The following is a 24,292-nucleotide window of genomic DNA, read 5'->3' as shown; positions in this document are numbered from 1 at the left end:
CTGGTTTTTAAACGTTAAAAAGCCAGAATCAAGTGTTGAATAAAATCTTTTAAAATCATTATTTGAATTTGTTTTATTAAGAATTTTAAATTTATCCAAGATTTAAAAGGATATCAAGAAAAGCATGGGATTTTTATATTAATACAAAGGGTGCATGAATTTTAAAATGTGGATAAACATTGATATATAACTACATTTATTGATTTGGAACAACAGTGGCATTAACTTCAGTGAGTTTTTTAAAAGGATAAAAAACAGCATATGTAGTATATGAGCATAGTATACATATAAATAAACATGCATATGTACACACATACAACACTCATGTGAGTATAAATCATAAAAGAAGTCTTCAAAGATAACACGCGGTTGCACTGGCTTTCTCTGAGGTGGCTGGATTGTAAGTAATTTCGGATATATTAGTCAGGATAGGCCAGGTTATGCTGCGATAACAAATAACTTTTGCTCACAATTTATTGGCCAAAGCAAGCCACACGGCCATGCCTAAATTCAATAGGGAAAGAGGGTATAACCTTCCTATAGGGATTGGGATCCAAATACCAGAGAATAATAGCAGTCTTCTGCATGATGCAAATCATACTCAATTTTTTCTTACTGATAATACAGTAAGAATATGAAATACACACATATATGTACATATTTGCACTGATTTTTAAACGAACCTTTTGTCAAGGGTTTAGTAACTGAAAAGGATGTTACAATTTTATGAAGTCACTCAATTATTTCTCATGCAAAGTTAACTTTTCTAGAAATTCTTGCTATACCATGTTATTATTTTTCCCTCTAAACTCTAAAAATCTTTTGATTTTCTAGAAATATGTCTGGTATACTCAGAACCCCATATTCTAACAGTAACTTCCCTAAAAGTAAACAAATCTCTGTTAAATTAAAGGGTTAAGTTGTATTTTAAATTAATCATTATAACTCTATGTCATAGGTTGGGTTTTCCAGATGGAGTTTGGAGGTGCAACATGCTTATAATGTAAAAGGTATAAAAACGTTTATTAGATGAAAAGGAAAGAGAAGGAAGCAGGATTGGACAAAAAAAAAGTCAAAGTGCACTGCAGGCCAAGAAAGCCTTGGCCAACCTAGCATAAGAGTTGTCCTGCACTGGGCAGAACTGACCAGGCCTTGATACCCCCACCTAACATAGTCACCAGATACAGGATGCCTGGGGAAAGGAGTGACCTCATTCAAGATGGGTCTCTGCAGCTGAGACAGATCCTGGAGTTGCTGACAGGGGGAGGCATTTGGTGACCATATTTTCTACAGCTACGCAGCAAGTCCTTCTTTAAAGGAGGCTATGGACCCCATATTTCTGTATCTGTCACAATCGGTAAGGGTATTTTAATGAACACCTTGAAAAATGACTCTACATTTCTGTCTCTCTCACACACACAATTGTGTCTGATGCATCTATTCTATGGAAATAACCATATTAATTTGGCAAAGATTTATAGAGTCCCCACTGTAATTGTACTACGAGATACATCAAATGAGAAACCAGACCCTGCCCTCAGGGAGACTAGCTGCTCATTCATCTCACACAGATGTCACAATGCCAGACAAGAATGATCACGTTGCCCTTTCCACTCTTTACAAGATACCCCGCAGTTTATGATATTTTACTCAAGTAAAATATGATTACAAAAAAAAAAATCCTTAGTCTTTTCTTTTCTTCTAATAAATATTCTGTTACTAATCATCTCTCCCCATAACTCTTTCCTCTAGCATTTTTACTTTTTATCTTGTTGTTAGAATTAGATATCTTTCCTCAATATATTTCCTGAAATTCTAGCCAGAATGCTCAACATTTACCTTTCCTTGCTGCATCTAACTTCCTTATCCAAGGAAAAAGGCTAGAGAAACAGAAGGAAGAGAAAAGAGAACCAATTCAATCTTCCAAATGTCCTTGACGATAGCTGAAAGGAAAGCTAACAACTGAAACCTTTAAATCAAACCTTTAAAACAAAGATCACATATTCAAGAAAAAAAGAAAAACCCAGAAGACGGAAAATTCTTACTTAGCAAATAGCTGCCATGACAAATTAGTTTTTCAGTTCCTGAATTATGAAATAGAAACGAGGCTTGAGCATCTGTTGGGGATTTATAACTGGACTTGTATCTGCTAGTGAGAAAGGAGTAAATTACTCACTTGAATTTGGATGTTAACTCAAGACACAAAAGTTCATTGTCTAAAAAGGAGGTCTCTAATCATACAGAGCAATCAAAAAGATAATGAACCTGCAAAATGAACAATCTATATATTCTTAATAATTAAGTTTCAAAATCAGAATCCTTCACCATTGTTTATTTTCTCATACATACTCTTATATTGTAAAAATAAAATATTATCATATGTATGAGTGTGTGTTAATACAGTGCATCAACATCTCACAATCATCATAACAAATGAAAATACAAAACAAAGAAAATAACAACTAACTGACCAATTAACAAGAATACGTATTTTCCATTAAGACAGGACATCCTAAAAAAGGCCCACTTGCACTTCAGATACTGCTCATGTGTCTAAAATTTTATTGGTGGGGCAATAATCTAATAACAGTTAATTTGAATATCTTCACTCCCACCAGCCCTGTCACATTTGATAAATTCTGACAACTGATAAATCGCAAAGGTTTATATGCTTCACCACCATTAACGTGAAAAAAAGTATCTAATCACACAGTGGTTTACACAACGACAAGCGCGAGCATTTGTTCATATTTGAATTTATTAAGAATGGATGAGATTCCAGAGTAAAGATGGCAAACTGAACATACGCACCTATGTTGCACTCTCCTGAACCTCCACTCACCAAATGTTATGAGCTCCAAAACCCATGGTCGCAAGTTTAGCACAGCAGAATAGAAGCAGACAAGCAGATGGACTATTCAACCGGCAGCGGGGAAGCCTAGCAGCAGCCCTATTTGTATATCAGGACAACTGACAGCCTCAGGGGTTGGTGGCACCAGGAAGTGGGACTGAACAGAAGGTCTACACGTGGAGGCGCAGAATATGAAAGATTAGTTGAAAGTCTTTGCAGCAGCTGTTTAATCCTTAGATCCCTCTTCCTACTCTGCTTAAGAAGATGACTGTCTCTCCCTAAACTGGAGAAGATAAAACAGAGCGTCTGAACTGGGGAAACCAACCAATCAGGGACAGGGATACCATCCTGAAACAGGAGGATTGAGCGGGGTCCTATCCTCCACTCTGCTTCCAGAAAACTGGCAGCGAGGCCTCTATCCTCCAGGCAGGAGTTTAGAAGAATCTTCACTGGGCATCTTACAGCACTGCAGGAAAGATGGATACAGACATCAAGGGTTTCTCAACAAAATGGCTTAGTCACTTCCTACAGCGAAATTCACGGTGAACCAGCCATGCACATAGTCGGAGCTCTCAATCAGGGTGTTACGGTACCGCCTTTAAGTAAGACCAGACAGCCAAGAATCACTAGCTATCAAACCATAGCCTCTAATATTAAAGACAGAGACCAAAACAAACTAAAAGAATACTGAATAATAACTTGGTAGAAACAGAGAAAATACTGTCATAAAAGCTTCAAAAAGACTATTACTAACATTTTCAGTGAGGTAAGAAAAAATATTGCAACCTTGAAACAAGAAAAGGATATTATAAATTGGAATATTCTGAGAACAAAAAGGTATCTTAGAAATTAACAATGTTAATGGGATCTGCCCCAGGGTGTAGCGGTTAAGTGTGCGCACTCCGCTGCTGGCGGCCTGGGTTCGGATCCTGGGCGCGCACCAGATGCACCACTTGTCAGGCCATGCTATGGTGGTGTCCCATATAAAGTGCAGGAAGATGGGCACAGATGTTAGCCCAGGGCCAGTCTTCCCTAGCAAAAAGAGGAGGATTGGCATGGATGTTAGCTCAGGGCTGATCTTCCTCACAAAAAAAAAAAAAAAAGAAAAGAAATTAATAATGTTAAAATTTAAAAACTTCTATAGAATAGGTGAAACACCAAGTTGAAAAAATGTCCCTTAACACTGAGCTAAAAGAAAAAATAATTAGAAAATAGGAGAGAAAAGACAAGAAAATGAGAAGGGCAATCCAGGAGGTTCAACATTTAAATATTAAAAGACCCAAAGAGAAAAGAGAAAATGAAGGGAGGAAACCATAACGAAATAACTTAGGACAATTTCTTGGAACAGAAGGACATATGCACATTAAAAGATGCTCAACATCATTAGTCATGACAGAAATGCAAAACAAAATGACAATGAGAAACCACTAAACACCCACTGTAATCAAAAAGACAGACAATAACAAGTACTGGTGAGGGTTTGGAAAAATTGGAACCCCCACACACTGCTGGTCAGATTGTAAAACGATGCATCCACTTTGGAAAATAGTTTGATAGCCCCTCAAAAACTTAAAGATAGAGTTATCAGATGACTCAGCACTTCTACTCCTAGGCATATACTCAAAAGAATTGAAAACAGGTACTCAAATAAATGTTTGTACACAAATGTTCATAGCACACTATTCACAATAGCCAAAATGTGAAAACAAGGCAAATGTACATCAACTGATGAATGGGTAAACAAAAAGTTGTATATCCATACCATGGAATATTATTCCGCCATAAAAAAGAATGAAGTGCTGACACATGCAAAAACATGGGTGAACTTCAAAAACATTATGCTAAGTGAAAGAAGCCTGTCACAAAAAGTCACATATTAATGACTCCATTTATATGAAATGTCCAGGCAAATCTATGGAGACATAAACTAGATTAGTGGCTGCTAGGGTTGGAAGGGTAGAGAATTCAGAGTGACTGCTAATGGGATGGGGCTTCTATCTAGGGTGATGAAACTTTCTAAAATTAGATAGTAGTGATGGTTCCAAAACTCTGTGCATATAATAAAAACTACTGAATTATACACATATACATATGAATTATATCTCAATAAAACCGTTTGTTTAAAAAAAAAGAAAAGAGTGGAAAAACATGCGTTTCCAGACTGAAAAGGTGCACCCGATGGAAATAAAGCTGCACCTTGGTCTGTTTTTCGCTTCATCATGAAATTTCAGAACACTGGAAATAAAGAGCAATATTTTAACAGCAACAATGGAAACTAGACAACAATGGAGCAATGCCATTGAAATTCTTTTTTGTTATTGTTGTGAGGAAGATCAGCCCTGAGCTAATATCCATGCCAATCCTCCTCTTTTTGCTGAGGAAGACTGGCCCTGAGCTAACATCCATGCCCATCTTCCTCTACTTTATGTGGGATACCGCCACAGCATGGCTTGACAAGCAGTGTGTCAGTGCGCGCCCAGGATCCGAACCCAGGCCGCCAGCAGCAGAGCGCAAGCACTTAATCGCTATGCCACGGGGCTGGCCCCTCCATTGAAATTCAAATGAAATTATTTTCAACTGAGAATTCTATATCTAGCCAAAATGTCAATCAAGCATGAGTGCAGGATAAAGATATTTTCAGAAATGCCAATGTCTCAAAAAAAAAAAATCTTCTACACATTCTTTCCCTGGAAATTACTAGAAATTGTGCTCCCCCCAAAACAAAACAACATGAGATGGAGGAAAAAAAGAGCTCTAGCCCAGGAGAGGGGAAGGGCATCCCAGGAAACCAGTGAAAGAGATGCACCAGGCAGACGCTTGGGGGGGTGGGGGGGGGTGGGGGTGGGGGGGGGGCTTGAATTAATGGTAGAAATGTAGATGGGAAATTAAGTTCAAGGAAACCAAAAGTTGAACTGAAGGGGAAAAGTAATCACAGTATACTACATGCCTCAGCTATAAACAAGATTTATATTGACATAATAATGTACATATTGAATTTCTGATCTAAAACTAATTATAATATACCTATATTGAGAGGATGGGAGGTTGAGGGGATGGCAGAACAGAATGGGTTCATTTGTTTGAAAGTGGAAGAATGAAAAAAAAAAAAGGTAATTCCCATTTTTCACTGTAGGAATCAACGGATGATGTCAAAAGGTGAATAATCAAGAAGTGATAATAAAAGAAAGCCTTATTAGATATTCAGAGGAAAATCCGAAAGAATCAGCTAAAAGAGTTGAAAGTAAAAACTGCTGTTTTTTATAACAAATCTTAGAACTGACTAAACGCATTTGATACATAACTTTCACAAAAATAACAATCACATCAAAAACACGTATGATTTAAACCTGGAATGGGTTTAATACCCCTTTACCAAAGCATAAAACGTGTATTAAACTAAAACACTATGTGGTGTTATCTAAATATTCTTGAAATGCAAGAAATAATTATAATAATAATAATAAAGTGAAAGAAAATCCTAAATGGTTATTATAATGATATGCATTTACCAAATTATTGATTCTGAAAATTGGCGAGAAGTTGCAGATACCCCATTTTGTATGATATATAATAATGCATACTTTCTCACTTAAGAGATAAATTTGCTAATGATTTTTTCTCCAATTACTTAATGGCCTATTCAAACATAACACGAAGGTAATTGGAATTATTGATCATCCTCATCCTGATCTTGAGTACTTTCATCAGATGGCAACTTTAGTACCTTAGCTGGAACGTTTCTCCAAGCTGCTCATTATTGTCGATCTTATTACATTTAATGCATCACTCTCCTGCCTCCCCCGATCCCTGAAACACGCACAGTTTTTTCAAGATTATTGTTTTCTTAACTTAAGAAATAAGGAAATAATTCCTGTGAGAAAAAGACAAATGATTAATATGCAAAATGTTCTTTTCTTTCTAAAGGAATTCTCTATTACTGTTCTTATCTTCCCTATGATTTCCCTCTACCAATAAAGTCTTTTTTCAGTCTATTCTCTTCAAATATCACATATTACCCCAGCTTCCCCATTAAATGTCTGTAGTTTAAATGATGAAATTCCAAATTAAAGTAAGAAAAATAATTAAAATTTTAAAAAACATAGAGGCATAATGTATTTTCATAAAAACAGTTTCATCTATAGTGAAATGTACTCATAGCTGTGTTTTTGTGGATAATCAGGCGTTTACTGTAGGACCAGACACACTTCCATCTTGAATCATGTGAATTATATTACTGAACTATGATTAGGAGTTCCTAATAAGGATGGCAACCATATGAAATAAAACTAGAACATAGAGAAGATAGTTACAATGAAAACAGAATAAATAAACTAAAATCTCAGCACCCAACATGATAGTGAACAAACATAGTTGAAACTGACTAAAAGAGACCATGCTTCCTTATCAGATGAGAAAAAGCCATTAGGGAAAAGGGACAGAAAAGAAGTTAATTGACTTTATCCTACCAATTAGAGAAAATGAGAAGTCCATAACAGAGCACTGATTCAAAGTTAGCTTGTTTCCTTTTCATTTCTTTAATTTCTCCTTATGGTTCAGAATTCTTCTATCTTATGCTGCATGCACATTTAGTCATCCACAATGTTTACTTACATCTGTTCACATTCAGTACTTGGTTCTAAATGACAACCCACCCCTTCAAAATATGTTGTTAGCACCGTGGAGTCGATTCTGACTCCTAGTGACCCTGTGTACAGCAGAGCGGAACCCTGCCTGGTCATTTTGCACCACCCTCTCACCTTCTGGCACCATATCAGACAATGCTCCACTGCTATTTATACGGTTTTCACGGCCAATGTTTTCAGAAGTGGGTGGCCAGGTTCTTCTTCCTACTCTGTCTAGTCTGGAAGCTCCACTGAAACCTGTCTTCCATCGGTGACTCTTCTGGTATCTGAAATACCAGTGGCATAGCTTTCAGCATCACAGCAACACGCAGCCACCACAGTATGACAATCGACAGACAGTTGGTATGGTTCCCTGACCGGGAAACAAACTTGCCTCAGAGGTGAGAACACTGAATCTGAACCACTAGACCACCAAGGCTGGCTTCAGAATACAGGTCATAATATTATACTGCAGAACTAGTTCTCCAAATGTGAAACTAAAACATCCTTGAAACTCTTCCATAAAGAAAAGTCTATGAGTCAAATCCAGTTTTCCTATTGTTTTCATTAAAACGCAAATATGTTCTAGTCCCACGACACATGAAGATCTGCGACAACAACTTAAAACTCAAACGGCACATGGAGATTAGCTAGTCTAAGATCACAGTCCTCCACAGGATTTCAACCTCTTTAAAAGCAAGAGCTATATATTTGTATCTCTACAGCTTAAGGATAGTCCCTGGCACAGAGAAGACAGTCCATATATGTCAGAGGAAAAAAAATGAATGAATGACTGAACAAATCAATTAAGTGAATGACCATAATAAGTTGCGTTTCTGCTTCCAAAAATTATGCTGAATGGGATGAATTTACATAACAGCTACAAAAGCTTGGGCAATCTTTTGCTATGTAAACTTGGAGTTACCTGGATTCATACTTGACAAAGGAGATGGATGATATGGTGCAGCCATTGGAAAGAGCATGCGTGGAGTATTTGACATCTTAGCCTGAATTTCCTCATCTGCAAAATGGAGGGACCTTATACCTACTTCATGGTTTCAGTTGAAACTACATAAAATAACATATCCAAATTAAATAGTTCAATCCCTTGCATGGAGTACAGGTTAGGAACCCTCCCTACAATATTTCTGGTGCGGATCCATTTATCCTCTACTTGAATACTTTTAGTGATAAGGTACTCATATTATACTTCAGAGCACTGAATTTAATTTACAAGTAACATAAACATTTGAACAATCTTCCCAGGATTAAGCCAAAACTAGCCTCCCCAGAACTCTCACACTTGGCTTTCTTATCCTGTCTGGAATATGTAACGTACGTTCTCTTTTCTCTACTCTCCACTATGTCTTTAATTCTCCTGAATAAGTCCACCCGGCACCTTTACTGGTTTCAAGTTGTAAACAACCCAGAGTATATTGACCCTCCTGGGTGCACACTCCTGTTTGCCTCAGTTCTTTGAGCTGAAAAGTTCACTAGTCTTTTTCAGGTGACCTGTTTTTAAGTTAACTTTCCTCCATCCTGTTTTTGACAATTAGGTTGAACTTTTTTTTTTTTAACCAAATACACTTTTTTACTTATTCCTATAGCAATTCGCCTTGTAGGTTCAGCTCATCATTTTATCAGATTTTTTTTGACCCCTGATTCCATCACCCCAAGTGTTAATTATGGCTCCCAGCCACAACACACACACAAATAGGTCAAGCACATGATCCCCATGTCTTCATCCAAATCATTAATAAAATATCAAACAGGACATGGTCAAGGACATGCCCCCCGGCACACCCCGACAGACTTCTCTCCACCCCGATGTCAATCCATTAATCAATAGGCTTTCGATGAAGTTGTTCAACCAGCAATAAACTGAAAGAATAATAACCTTCTAACAACTGGATTTCAATTTTATTCTGTTTATAAGGATCTCATGAGAGTCCCTGTAGCAAGCTTTGCTGAAATAAAGAAATAACACTGTTTCTTACTAAAAGGGAATGAAGATTATTAGACTATAACGTGTAAAAATCTATTTTTGAATTTCACTAATGTTTTATAGTAAGCTTATATGTCTATAGACTCAGAGGTCGTTCCCCACTACCTTTTAAAAACCAGCATTACTTTTGCTCACCTTCATTCTTGATGGTTTATCAAAGATTACACACAATGGTTTTATGAATACACCATCTGCAATTCTTTTCACATTCTAGATGTAATTTATCTGGGACGGCATAATGAATTTATTCTAGTGGGTGTTTATGAGGAGTTTTTAGGGGGGAAGGGAAGTTGAGAAGAGCAGGGAACTGAGGGAAGTGTGTCCTGTATCTGAATGTATTCCCTATGTTGGGAAAATCCCCTGCTTTATGAATTTTGATGGGAGGCAAGACCCACCTACCATTACAAAAGCCAAAAGGCCAGACACTCACTTTCTCAGGGGCCTGTGCAGTCAAAACATAGGCACGTGACCTCATGTCAGCTAACCAAACTGCCAGCTCTAACTTAGCTTTAGGAGCTAACAACCCAAAGAAGCAGGGAGACTGTAGACGCCATTTTGGCATCCTCAGCAGAGGTGATAGCAGCCAGTCACCCAGGGCAGCCAGGCCAGCGAAGTAAGAGACAACGCCTGGAGCCAACACTCCCGGCAGCAGCAGGTGCCCAGTTGACAGCTCCATGGCCTGATTTTGGCTCTGGTTCTGACCATCCAGCTTCACACCGTTCCTGCACATTTTTAAAGTCTTCCCAGCAGGTCTGTCAGCTACACAATATCCTCTCAATAAACTTTTCTGATTAATTCAGCCAAAGAGAATTTCTGTTGCTTGCAGTAGAGAACTGTGACTGGTACATTTATTCAGAGCAGCCAGGCACTTTAATTACTTTGACACAACTAGGTGGTTTCTGACTATCCCATTGTCTGAGGCCTGCCCTAATTTCTACAGCATCAGATTTGTTCTAAATCTTCTGCTTGGAAGAATATTTGCTTTGAGAAAAAAAATAAACACTATAGATAGAAACTAAAGACAGAATACAGATAAACAGAAAAATAAAGACAAAATTTAAAAATATGAATAAAGTAGTTCTGCTTTCTTTTGGTTGTTCACCTTAAGTAATAAAACTATTATAGTCTCTTGTTCCTCCTGTTTCAAATGTCAATCATTCATTCATATAAAAAGTATTAGCTAAGCACCTACTATGTACCAGACACTCTGCGAGGCACTAGAGAAACAGCCCCTGCTCTTGTGAAACCCAAGTCTCTCTAGCTCAGAGTCTCAGATGAAACAGTTTTATCTGAGTTCATGAATAATCTCCTTTTTTTACTTGTTCCTCACCACTTTGACCCTTAATGTTGAAGTGCCCTAGTGTTCAGTCCATGAAACTCTCTTCCATTTTCTGTGTTTATTTGCTCACATAGTGTTTCAGTTATTGTCTGCTGCAAAACAAACTAACCCAAAACTTAGTGGCTTAAAACAACCACCATTATATTATTTCACATGATTCTTGGGTTGCAAATTCAGAAAAGGCATAGCAAGGACAACTCATCTTGGCTCCATGTGATATCTGTGAGCCTGGAATGCACCCCCTACCCCACCCAAGATGCCTTCTTCAGTCAGATGTCTGGCACTTAGCCAAGCTGGCTGGGCATGGCTTGGCTGGGGTCTTATGTCTAGAGTCTAACTTCAGACTGTCTTCTGGGTTCTCACTTCTCCTCCGCGTAGTCTAGGGCCTCTCCCTCTCCACGTGGCCTCTCCACATGGTCTCTCCTGCAGGACAAATGGAATTTAAACATGGCTGGTCAGGATGCTCAAGAGTGCAAAACAGAGGCTGTCAGGACCACAACTGGCATAGTGGCACTTCTACCATGTTGCTTTATTGATGAGAGCAGGTCACAAGCCCAGCCTAGATTAAGGGGCAGGGACTACACAAGGGTGTGAGTTTCAGAAGGCATGGGTCATTTAGGGCCACCAATGTAACAATTACTACATTTAGTGATCTCATCCAATCCCCTTGTTTAATAATATCTATGACCCAGACAACTTCTAAGTCTCTATCTTAGACCTCTCTCCTAAATTCCAGACTCATGTATCCAACTGCCTTGTGACATCTCCACTTTCATATGTAATTGGCATCTCAACCTTAACCCATTTAAAACTGAGTTGCATCTTCCTCACACTGCTGCTTCTGCAGTCTGCCCCCGCTCTCCTCATAGCAGCTCCACTATTGCAGTTGCTCAAGCCAAAATCACTGGGGTCATCCTTGACTCCTCTTCGTCTCTCAAATCGCATATCAAATGCCATCAGCTCAACCTTGAAAATATATCCAGAATCCAACCACTTCTCACCTCCACTGCTGACATCATCTCATGATTAGATGACTCTAATAGCCTCCTAATGAGTCTCCCTGTTTCAGAACTTGCCCACTTTCAGTCTATTCTTAAGAAAGCAGCCAGAGATTCAATTAAAATATGTCTGATCAGATCGTTTCTCCGCTCAGCACCCTTTAGTGGCTTCCCATCTCATTCTAAGTAAAAGCAAAATTCATTAAAACAAAATCTTACAAGGCCCCACACAATCTGGACCCTCCATGTCTTAGACTTGGTCTCATCCTACTGTCACCCTTGCCCCCTCCATTCCAGCCACAGGAGCCCTGCTGCTCCTCGCGTGAACCTTCTGTCTGGGATGCTCTTGCCTCAAATATCTGTCTTCCTCCTTCACCCTCTCCCTTCAGATTTTCACCTAAATACCGCTCACCTTCTCAGCAAGGACTTCCCTGACCACTTTAAAGTTGTAAGTGCACATGTGCACATTTATTTTACCTCATAGGAAAGCAGAAAAATGTTCAATTGCCCCAGGATAGTTTAATCTGGAAACCAGAATACTGATGGAGAGCTACAGTTTTTGTGAACAGATGTGGTATAAAATCATGCAAATTAAAGCATTCTTCATAGATTTAGAAATCAAAACATATGAGGCAGAGAAACCAAATCATTAGGTAAATTGTGTGGCAAGGTGAAAAGACAGAACATAACTTTCAACTGCCAGTCCCACATCCTAACATCACACATACCTCAGACCATGATATAAAGCTATAAAGACAGTTCACACCAGTAGACTGAAGGGTGAAATGGAATAACAAGGATCTTTAGGCATAGAAGACTTGAACCAAAGTCTTATCTTTACCCTTTTAACTTATCTGAGTGATTTTAGTAAATCTGTTTTAAATTCTCTAAGCGTTATTTTTCCTCATCAATAAAAAATTGAGTAACAATAATACATGCCTTATGTACTTCAAAGGGCTAAAGATAAAATCTAATGGAATCACATTTATGAAAGTGCTTTGTAGAATGTTAAGCACTATAAAAATAACTTATGGGAATTTTGGTGACATAAATCACTTTATATAATTTTTGGTGAGAGTTTTGTTTCACGTGGAATACAGATTTTTGTTTTACATAATGCTGCACATTAGTTTGCAATATTTCACTAGTTTACAGCACAGTAGAAGAAATAAAATGATTGCTCCAATGAATATCATGATTAGCTATAAGTTTGTTGCTTCTCTTCTTATACATAATTATTGAATGTGTAATGAAAAGTGCTGCTATATATACTTTGCTCTCATGTAATTTAAAATAGAACAGAATAGTTGTGTACTTTAACTAATGGTAATACATATTTACATAATTATGTTTACTATTAATGTTCTTATTTCCACTTATGGAACCTGCTTTAAATTTTTCAGCATGGCGTTAAATAGGGTAATGTGGCACTTATTTGTCTTTGGCAAAAAATAAAAAAAATAATAAAATTTTTTTAATAGAATGGCTTGAACATTTTCTGGTGGTTTTTTTTTTTTAACATTTTTTTAACTTTATTTATTTATTTTTCCCCCCAAAACCCCAGTAGATAGTTGTATGTCATAGTTGCACATCCTTCTAGTTGCTGTATGTGGGACTCGGCCTCAGCATGGCCGGAGAAGCGGTGCGTCGCGCACCGGGGATCCGAACCCAGGCTGCCAGCAGCGGAGCGCGCGCGCTTAACCGCTAAGCCACGGGGCCGGCCCCGCACTTTCAATATTTTTTGTATTTCTCTTCCAAGTCTCAAGCTCATGCAGGAAGAAAGATAGCTGTGACAGTATTTTAGACCATTATGAAACCAGATAGCTTTTCAAGCTAATTGAGGCACTCCTTGGTTAAAGATGCTCCTTTGCGTTTGACAAGTGGAAGAAGGCAGTACTCAAAAATCGCATGCGTCACAGGGGCCCACATGTTACGTGACTGAGATGTGAGCATCCTGGGCAGCCCATTTCCCAGGGTGCTCCCAACCTTACAACTTGCAGATCATTATATCCACACGCTTTGAAAGTATATGAGAATCTAAATTTCAGATGTTTTAGGAGCTTTTCACGGTACTTAAGAGACAGCTTATACTAACAATACCCTATTAGCCACCGAATCACTTTAATAATGACCTCCAAAGTCATTTCCTCGAATATTCTTTCACGTCACTAACTTCTCATCCCTTATTTCATCATTCTGGCCCTCAGAAGGCTTTTATGTAACCTAAAACGTCATTTGTGGGAATAATATAAAGCAGCTAGGCTTAGAGTTTTCTTTTAAAGCAGAGAACAGAAATATATTTATGCAATGTATACATTATCATAAATAAGAATCTTGCACTTTGTGGAACTAAAATTTTATAGGTACCTCCTAAAACCCTTGAACACTTAATTAATTCTAAAGTCCAAAGGAAAAATCCAATAGCACCTAATGAATCTTAAATTATCACCTTCCCTTCACATCTAGGGTTTTAATGGGCATGAGGTATGGTTTTAATGGGCATAATGTATTGATTTTTCTTACACTGTTTAACTTAACTCATTCCCTTCCTTCAAAAAAAGGTCCTATTAACTACATGCAACTACAAAATCAACATTTTTTAGAAAATAACTTTGATGTTAACAATTTTAAAATATGGCAATATCATCATTAAGCTTAGGAAATTGTAGATTCAAGTGTTTGATATTGATTTTAGGGCTTGCTAAATAACAAGGTCCTGTGTGTGTGTGTGTGTATGTCTGTGTGTGTCTGTGTCTGTCTGTGTGTACCTTTAAGTAGATTCCAGTGAAAATACATGGGTCAATACTGTAACTTATAAGTTTGCTTTATGGAAATTTAAAACATTTCATAAAGTAAAATTTTAAATGACTAAGTTTTGGACCAGTTTACAAAACTTACTGAAACTATAAAGCAGTTTAACTGTATTTAAGATTTAACTGCACTCAGGATCTTAAGTGCAAAATAGGAGAGAGTTGTGGAAAGAAAGCAGAAAATTTCCTTTCCCTTTTCTGACCAAAGGCTCAACCTAAGTTGGAAAAATAAACAGGAGATGCAACACTGCAATTAGGATACAGAGTAAGATGGGTCTGAGTCCATCTTACACGGTACAAGACTCTAGAAAAGCACTTAATTTCCCTAACCCTTAGGTTTCTCCTTTGTAAAGTAGTGATATTCATAGCTCCACAATGCTGCTGAGAACATCAAAAGCGATAATGAATGTGAAGTCCCCAGCACAGTGCCCAGCATAAAGCTCAATAAATTTGAGTCGTTGGTTTTTAGTATTGTGCTCATACTTGTCTTAAACACTCTTTCACCTCCCTTTCTGATCCCTCATTCATCATCCCGAGCCCACAGTGTCCCCCTGTTTCCTACCCTATGCCCCTCACCTAGATCTGCTCTAATTCCCAAGGCATTTCATGCTTTGAAATTACTATCGCCTTTCCACTGCTACGAAACACACAAGAAAAGAGTAGGGCTAGATTATTTCTGCTAGATACTGGGAGGACAGCAATCTGATTAAACTAATTCATTCAAGTATGTAAGAACCTTAATTTTCCTCGCGATATCGGCATAGTACAAACAAGCAATGAAAAAGCAGTGTACGAAAATAAAAACTTTAGGAAATATTTAGGAAGTTATTTTTGTACTGGGCAATTGCCACACAGTCAGGCTAATGCTGCCAGAGTCACACCTTCCCTCCTCTAACTGGGAAGACTCTTGTGAGATACTTCCACAGCCTGGAGCTCTTCTCCCCACCCTCCCCAACTCTGATTTCAGAGATTCATTGAAACGTTTTACTTCAAAACTCAACAAACCAATTGTAGCAACAAACAGTGCGTCACCAGAGAGACCAAAAGGACAAGAGATGAAAAGAACAGAAAAAGACAAAGAAAGACGGAAAAGACGAAGGCAAAGAAACAATGGGAAAGTAAGGAAATAAAGGTGGAGCAGAGAACTGAACGAAGAGGAAAGGCAGGGCAATCACTAGCCATGAATGACACAGTTTGCCTCAATCTCTAAAAGAGAACAGGTTAATCTATGTCTTAACTCTGCTAGAGAAGTTAGGAATGAAATGTTGCCTGGAGAGTACTGCATACGTCCATGCTATTATATGGTTGATTTAAAGGACCTGGGATGTCTCCACAAGAACTGAGACTGGGGAAAATTTCACTCACACAAAGAAGGATAATTGTCTAAAAATCAGTCTTAATTAGTCAGCAAATATTGCAGGACAGTCAGTTTCTTCCCTTTTATGTGGCAACTTCCACAGAATATAAAACTCATCAAACGACATCTGATTCGATATGCACATTTTTACCCTCACAAATACATTTAATTCTCTTTTAGGATTTGAATGACCTATTTTCACATTATTTTTGTTAGTTTCTCTATCAATGTTACTGACTTTAGGGGCCAAACTATTTTTCTTCCTTTTAATTTAATTATCCAATTTTGGGGGGAGGGAACAAGTACATTTTTGAAATCTCTTTTCCACAAAACATTATAAAAGTTAGTCAAGTCTACTAAGAAAAATCTAGATTTAATTGACATATTGCAACTAGACATACTGGAAAATATGAAACAAAAATTCCAATTCTAAATCAGCTGAATACGTTATTGACTCCAAAATCATCGGTTAAACAAAAGAAATTATATTTGCATTGATGTGTGAATCTGCGTCCATTCTTGGTAGCACATAATATATTCAACTGCTCAGCTCTAGCTGTCCTTGTAGCCACATTACCATATTATTCAAATGTATCTATCATTTATATGTAAATAGACAAGATGAATGGCTTCTTCATAAGACAACAATTTCCAAATGACAGACACAGGCAGACATTAGCAAGATAAAAATGTTGCAAATATTCATTCTATTATATATTTTTAAGGAAAAATGGAAACTATTTCATATTTTTTAAAAAGTAGTCTGGTAATTACAAAATGGGATCTTAATACATTCACAATACCTACAGCTATTCTTGTCAATAAGTCTCCACCAATGTCATTTGTATCTTATAAATTACATGTTCTCAGATCCATCTGTGAAAATTGGGATGTTAATTATCATAGTTACATTTCATGATTCCACAGTTAAATGCTGAAGTGGTGCTACACAAATACCATATGTTTTTCTAAGAGAAATGGAGAAAGATTAATTATGAGTTCAAGTCCAAGTCTTGTAGCAATAATACTCTCAACACAATAAGATCATTTTATTGTGTGCTATGCAAATTGGAAGTTTTAATTAATAGCTGAAACATCAACCAAGGGGAAAAACTCTGAAGTTTAAATTGTAAGTATCAGGCTTTCTTCCACAAAAAAATAGCCTAAAATAAGGATGCTTTTGAGAAACCAAGTTACAAGTCCAAAGAAAAAAGCATTTTTTATTGTCTGTGAACTTCCTTTGATGGAGTAATCACCATCATGCTATTTAATCCTACTTGATAAATCTAAAAATTACAGTGTACCCTAGTAACAAATAGGTTATAAATAGATAATATATCTGATGAATAGTCAACTTAACATTTTTCTAGATTTTTCTTTAAGATAGATATCATTCAAAATTATACAAAATTATAAGTCCATGTTCTCACACAAAATACTCACTTCAGTATAACAACCTAAAAATGAAACGCTATGATAATACTATAAGAATTTATTCATATTTATAAAATCTGAATTCTTATTTTACTCACCACATATTCAAAGACAAGTGTCAGGGTCTCCTTGGTGTGGATGATGTCATGAAGCAGCACTATGTTAGCATGTTTTAGTCCTTTTAACAGAGAAGCTGTATAATAAAGTGGACAAAGAGACAATTTATCATGAGTAACAACCAACTGATATGTTTCATTATCATTTTTTGACACATTCTCTGATGAAATATATCTATTTTCCAAGCCAATAATAATTCAGCATCAAGGGCAGAGGAGCAAAGTTTTCATTTAGATTACGCTATCCCCAATTATTTCACCTGTTAATTGTTATTAATCTCTACTTATTATGGCCAGAGAACATACTTCACATGATTTCAATTCTTTTACATTTGTTAAGGTTTGTTTTATTACCTAGGATATGGTTTATCTTGGTATATGTGTCATATGTATGTAATATATATTCTGCTGATGTTGAATGAAGAGTTCTATAAATGTTAATTAGATATTGTTGGTTGATGGTGTCCTTGAGTTCTTCTACATACTTGCTGATTTTCGGAATAGTGGTTTTATCAATGACTAAAAGAGAGGTGTTGACATCCCCAGCTGTAATTGGGAATTTGTCAATTTCTCATTTGAATTCTGTCAGTTTTTGCTTTGTGTATTTTGAAGCCCTGTTGTTTACTGTACAGTTATGAGTTGCTTAACGACTGGGATACATTCTGAGAAATGCGTCATTAGGCGATTTTGTCATTGTGCAAACATCATAGAGTGTACCTATACAAAACTAGATGGCATAGCCTACTACATACATAGGTTATATGGTGTGTAGTATGGGACCACCGTTGTTGACCAAAACCTCATAATGCAGTGCACAACTGTATATACACTTACGGATTGCTATGTTGTCTTTGTGAGCTGGCCCCTTTATCAATATATAATGTCTCTCTTTGTCCCTGGTAATTTTCTTTGATCTAAAGTTTGTTTTGTCTGATATTAATATAGCCACTCCAGCCTGCTTTTGATTAGTGTTTACATGGTGTATCTTTTTACCTCTTTTTTCTTTTAGCCTACCAATATCATTATATTTGAAGTGAGCTTCTTATAGACAGCATATCGATGGGTCATATGTTTTTTTAATCCATTCTCCCAATCTCTCACTTTTAACTGATATTTAGACCATTTACATTTAATGTAAATATTAATATATTGGGTCATCTGTCATTTGAATCTCTTTTCCCTTGGGCACCTTGTAATTTAGTCATTTCTGATTTGATTTTATCTTTTCTTCTATATTTCTCAGGAGTTCAATTAACTCTCATTTCATTTCATTTTGGTTTTTGTCCATTTCTCTTCTTAGCTTTTTGTATTTCCACTCAAGGTGGTTGTTTTTGTTTCATATACTCAAGAGTCTGAATGAGAAAATTAAATTTAGATTATAATGTTGTGTAAAGTTTTCTTTAATTTTATGGTTGATTTTTTTGAAAAGCGTTTTTATCAGCTGAAATGCATTGATTCACATTTTCTGATATTTTACAGCAGTTTTGTATAGATGTGGGCTACTGTTCTATTCCTATTCATTCAATAAACTGAGTTCTTATTTTGAGAGTCCTCTCTTCTATCAGTTCTTCCCTTTTCTGTACAGTTTTTATGGATAGTGCTGGTATGAAAAAGGGAGAAGGTTGGGGTGTCTTGTTTCTTTTTCATTTCTATAAGATCCTTAATTTCTGCCTTTTCTTGCCTTCTTTACTTTCATTGTCACGTCTTCAAGGGGTACCATCCTTTCCCTATATATCTGAATCTCTCCCAGAAGCAACACTTTCCAACAGCTGCCAGTTCCAGCCCCACTCATTTCTCATCTCCTTTCCTGCAGTCAGTGCTGTGAACTACATGGCGTCCCAGCTTTCTCCTTCTGGAGTGATTTTGTCTGTGCTTTGTCTAAGTCCTCCATGCCCCTCTACTCTTTTTCATAGCCTCTTAAACCTCTCTTAAGCTTCCCCTGTGCCACTCTCTGTAACCACAGGCTTGTTGCTGTCTCCTAATGCTCTCGAAGATATGGGTCACGTGTGCTTTTATTTGCTCTCTCTGCTGGATTTATGACTTTTGGAGGTGTGTGAGTGGGAAGATTCAAGATCAGGCAGCCACCATTCATTATCCTTCAAACCTCTTGTCCTATATCAAGTAGCAACTCAATAAATTTATTGAACGGCATTCATTTAGTTTCCTCAGCAGGGGGAAATACGTATACATATACTGATTCCCTGCTCAGAAAAGGGCCTGCTGTCACCTGGCACTCTTCTTAAGTTTGATCTATCTTCCTTTTACTATGAGACCAGCACTAGCCCCCAGATCTCAGTCTGGTGACAGATGACACTCATTTTCAACACAGGGCCCCTTGATATCTACCCCTCCAAAAACCCAGAGAAGACCAGCTAACAATGTTGGCAATTTCAAGATCTGGGCAAGGAACAGCTGGTTCTACCTCTTAAATTCCATTTCCTACCCATACAAGGCTTCTGTCCTTCAGTTAAAAAAAGAATGAGACAACCTCACCCACCATAATCAGACTCATTGTGACACTGCTCATCTCAAAAAAAAAAAAAAAATGAGATTAAGATTTCACTTTTTATAAATAATATCATAAAGGACATAATTGGGCTTTTTAAAAAATATTTCTTCAGGATTATCTCCCTATAATAAATTGTGAAAAATGGAATCGCAGGGTAAAAAGACATGAACATATTTACAAGGTATTACTTATTAATTAAATAATAAGTAGATTTAGTCTTACATCTTTCTAACTTTGTGTAAGAATAAAAGAACCATGAAAAATGGAAAAAATACGTAAAAAATAATGTACCATACAATTAACCCATTTTATCAAATAATCAAAATAAACACATGAGCATTTTATATACTATAAGCACAAGCATTAATTTAAGGATAAACTCTTCTTCCTCTGTCAGTGAGACCAGAAATAAATAGAATTATTTCCCCCTACATCAATCACTATTCAGATAGAATACTTAAAGAACAGAAGCTTCTACTGTCATTATTATTTATTTTAGTAACACTGTGTTTTCAATTTTGGTTTTTGGTATACAAGCTGAAGAGAAAAAAGAAAAATGTTTTGCATGAGTTCTGTTAAGAACTTGTAACCATTCTTTTATTCATCAAGTATTTATTCAGAACCTAGTTACTGGCATGAGCGGCCCTGGACAAACCCTGAAGCCTTGATAATTATACTGCAAGACCACATCTTTAAAAAGAGATTTTACAACACCAAGTGTAAACCCTAAGTAAACTATGGAATTTGGGTGATAATGATGTGTCAGTGTAGGTTCATCAGCTGTAACAAATGTGCCACTCTGGTGAGAGATGCTGATAGTGGGGGAGGCTTGGGGAGTAGAGGGCAGGGAGTATACGAGAACTCTGTACTTGCCACTCCATTTTCCGGTGAACCTAAAACTGCTTTAAAAAATAGTCTATTTAAAAAAAATTAAAATAAAGAGATACAACCATGTTTTAGCACACTAAAAGAAAAAGCAAATCTAGATTATTTAATATTTCACTCAAAACGGTATTTTAGATACACAATCACCATGCAAAAGAGGCTGTACTGGCCAGTTCCCAGAAAAGGCAGAGATAAAGCTTGTAGACTGCTAAGTTCTGGTATGACCTCAGTGAATATGAGCTCCTGTTATTAGAGTTATTTTTATTGCTATGAATCTCCATTGTCTTTCCCAGGCAAATCTGTTTCAGGACAATATACTAAATCCTTAATCCCAAGATAAACTTTAATAAACACATAATTGGTCTAAATAAGGCCATTCAGACTGAAGATTACTTGGTGTGGTTGGTTCCAACACCAAAAGACAACAAGAAGTGTGTTCCCTCTAAACTGAATCAGCAAGGCCAGAAAAGACTAAGCTAACTACTGTGGGGAGGCCTTCTCTTTCGCCTCACAATGTGTCTGCCATGGGCAAGTTAGTTTTATATGCTAAGAACCTTAGAATAATAATATCTACAGATTTATTTTACCTGAGCTTTGTAAATTAGCACACATGAGAAAATAATGACAAGAATTACAACAAAATGACAGCACATGAACTTTGAAGAAACAACCATTACATAGACTTATGGTAGAGATTAGTATTGTTAATTCCAATAATTTACAATCTTCCTTATTTTAATTATTCAACTAGCCCAGCAGCCTTAAACAATTAAAGCTTTATTAAATAGCTAGCTTTCAGATATTAATCTGAAGACCAACTTCACATTTGCTCATTTTAAAAAGGACACAGAGATCAGTATTTCAAACCACGACAGGGTGTTTGAAAATGATGGCAGGTACGGTACTTCACACCTAGCCCATGTGTGTAGGTGAATGAAGTAAGGACCTAATGAATATCATGTTGTATGATAGGAGCCTGGCTTCGTGAGGCAAGCTTTGGAAATATATTACATAATATCATTTGTAATTTTGTCCAATTTCATTTTTCAAGTTATCCCCTCAGTTTGTCAATTCAGTGATGATCCATCCTTATCAGTAACAACTCCAAAAAGGTACCAAAGTTTACACTTCACAGAGAATCTCCTTCCCTGAGGATCCTTTGCCTTGGAATATTTTTTTTTTTCACTTTTTCCCATTGCCATCTTTCTTCTCTCACCACCTACACCTAAATTGTTTCTCATTTCTCAAAGTAATCTCTTCACACCCATCATGTCCCCTTGCATTTTCCCTACAATTTCAGTAAAATCAAATCCCTGCCATCATTCATCTTGGGAAAAAATATTTTTTCTTGATGGTGACTAATATTATAGAAAAAACCATGTCATTTTTTATATATTTTGACCATTTCTACATGAAGACTCAAAGCCTCCACATTTCATTCTAATAAGTCTCAATTATTACAGATTTTAGATTTCTAAATACATTTATACACACTTTAAAAACACACTACCAGTTAAATAAGTACCAATATCTGTATCTGAATGCAAGCCCTCTTTCTTTTGAGATTAACATAATGAATTCATATTTGGAAAAAGATAGAGCACTAATTTCAAAGCTGATAACAGAAAAATGGCATTGAAGAGCAGAAAACCATCTATGATATCTACCAACAACAGGGTACGTGACAGACCTGACTATCTCGGAGGCTGCCAACACAGCAGCCACTGCTCCCAGCAAGGTGCCAGATACTGTAATTCCTGCCGTTATCAAGGCAAGTGAGGCTCCTGGGCTGCCAAGTCAGTCCAGTGATTAACACCTACAGGTTCTAGAGCCAGTATGTTTCGCTTTTCAAGACAAATACTGTCAAAATAATACTCCATGTAATCCTAATAACATCACAAATATACCACGTTATTTTCTCAGCGTTTACACACTAAACAAATCCTGTAACACTAGCATTAGTAATTCCAGCACGCTTGGTTTCCCCACAAATTTTAAGTAAACATATGGCAACATTTTAAATTTATTTCACCAGTGAGATTTGAAAAGGTACAATTGTACATGATGTAAATTACCCTTGTAATTAGGGTTGAGGGTGAAAATTCTAATAGTTTTGGAGCTATGATGTGGAAACAATACAAAAACAGGAAAACATTGTTGTTTATAAAGACAACTGTGCCTCTGACAAAGTCCCAGTAGGACAGAAGGACACAGAGAGTCGCCCCTTAGTTTGGTAGCAGGATTCAGATATCCACTCATTGGCCATATTGAAACCTTGACCTCCCACTTTAAGAGTAAACATCTTAAGTTTCCACTCTGACTTGGAAGAGATAAATTTCACCTACACTCCAATCTCATCATGATTAAAATAAATTTTGAGTTAACAGAAAAATTCAAAGTATGTTCATTTTATCAGATTCCAACTGTAGTGGTTATTTTAAAAAGCAACGTTAAAAAAGAAAGACAAACAAAATCCCTCTTTAATATTTGAGATAGTTTTCTAGGTCATTATTTGACATCCTACCAGGAGAGGAGAGATCATAAATAAACACAACCCATCCTTGCTCACTCCCCCTTTAGCCTCTGGAAAGAAACAGTGCATTCACATTTTCCTCTCATCTTTTTATGCGTTCTTTTTCAGTGGGGTGGACTGGCGGGGGCTGCTATCTGACTTTTCTAAATGACAAAAATTACTACCCATTAAACTCAAGGAGCCAACCATATCTCAAGCTACAACCACAACCAACAAGAACTTTTTCCTCCAGTCCACAGCTAGACAGCTCTAAGGCTGCTGAAATTCACTTTATACTGGAAATGGTAAAATTACTTACTTTCAACGAGAGGTTCTATCTCGTTTACTTGCCAGTGGGTTCTGAATATTTTCATAGCTAAAATATTCTGAATAGGAAAATCTTGAGGGGGAACAACCAAAAAAAAATACATGTAGAGAAAAGACAAGATTGCTTGTTTAACTGTGTCTGTGATGAGTAGATGGTCTAGACAGAGAAAAGAACATGCGTGTACCCTGAGACCTGGCAGACAACTCCAGGTTAACTTGCGCACCGTTCTGTAAGGTGTGTCACCTACTTCAGCTACATACTAAGAGAAATGCTGCGGTTCTGCTTAGTTCTGGACCTTCCCCTTAATGATATCTAATATGATACACACACACACACAAGCATAAACTAATAAATGAAAAAGTGAAAGAATGTGGTTAAAAAATGAAATTGCATCTCTGACTCTACTTTTGCTTTTTATGCTTTATATACACATACATACAAAGAGTGAACTCTATGTTATTGGGAAAGAGGTCATAGTTAACTGAAAACACAAGGTTAAAACAAACGTGATGTCATGTAAATTTAA

At 36.8% G+C, this 24,292-nt stretch overlaps 1 protein-coding gene across 4 annotated transcripts in view; it reads right to left on the bottom strand.

Moving 5' to 3' along the window:
* CDK14 (cyclin dependent kinase 14) overlaps positions 1-24,292 on the bottom strand; it is a 537,486-nt gene that overhangs the window by 291,624 nt on the left and 221,570 nt on the right. For all 4 annotated transcript variants that reach the window (XM_058525247.1, XM_058525237.1, XM_058525217.1 and 1 more), the window contains one exon: positions 17,515-17,609. In XM_058525247.1, the coding sequence (XP_058381230.1) occupies positions 17,515-17,609 (95 nt within the window). The remainder of the gene's footprint in view (positions 1-17,514; positions 17,610-24,292) is intronic.

The sequence above is a fragment of the Diceros bicornis genome, chromosome 3, assembly GCF_020826845.1.
Source record: "Diceros bicornis minor isolate mBicDic1 chromosome 3, mDicBic1.mat.cur, whole genome shotgun sequence".
NCBI classification, from domain to species: Eukaryota; Metazoa; Chordata; class Mammalia; order Perissodactyla; family Rhinocerotidae; genus Diceros; species Diceros bicornis.
Note: the sequence above shows the minus strand (reverse complement) of the source record. Positions and strands in the feature narration are given on the sequence as shown.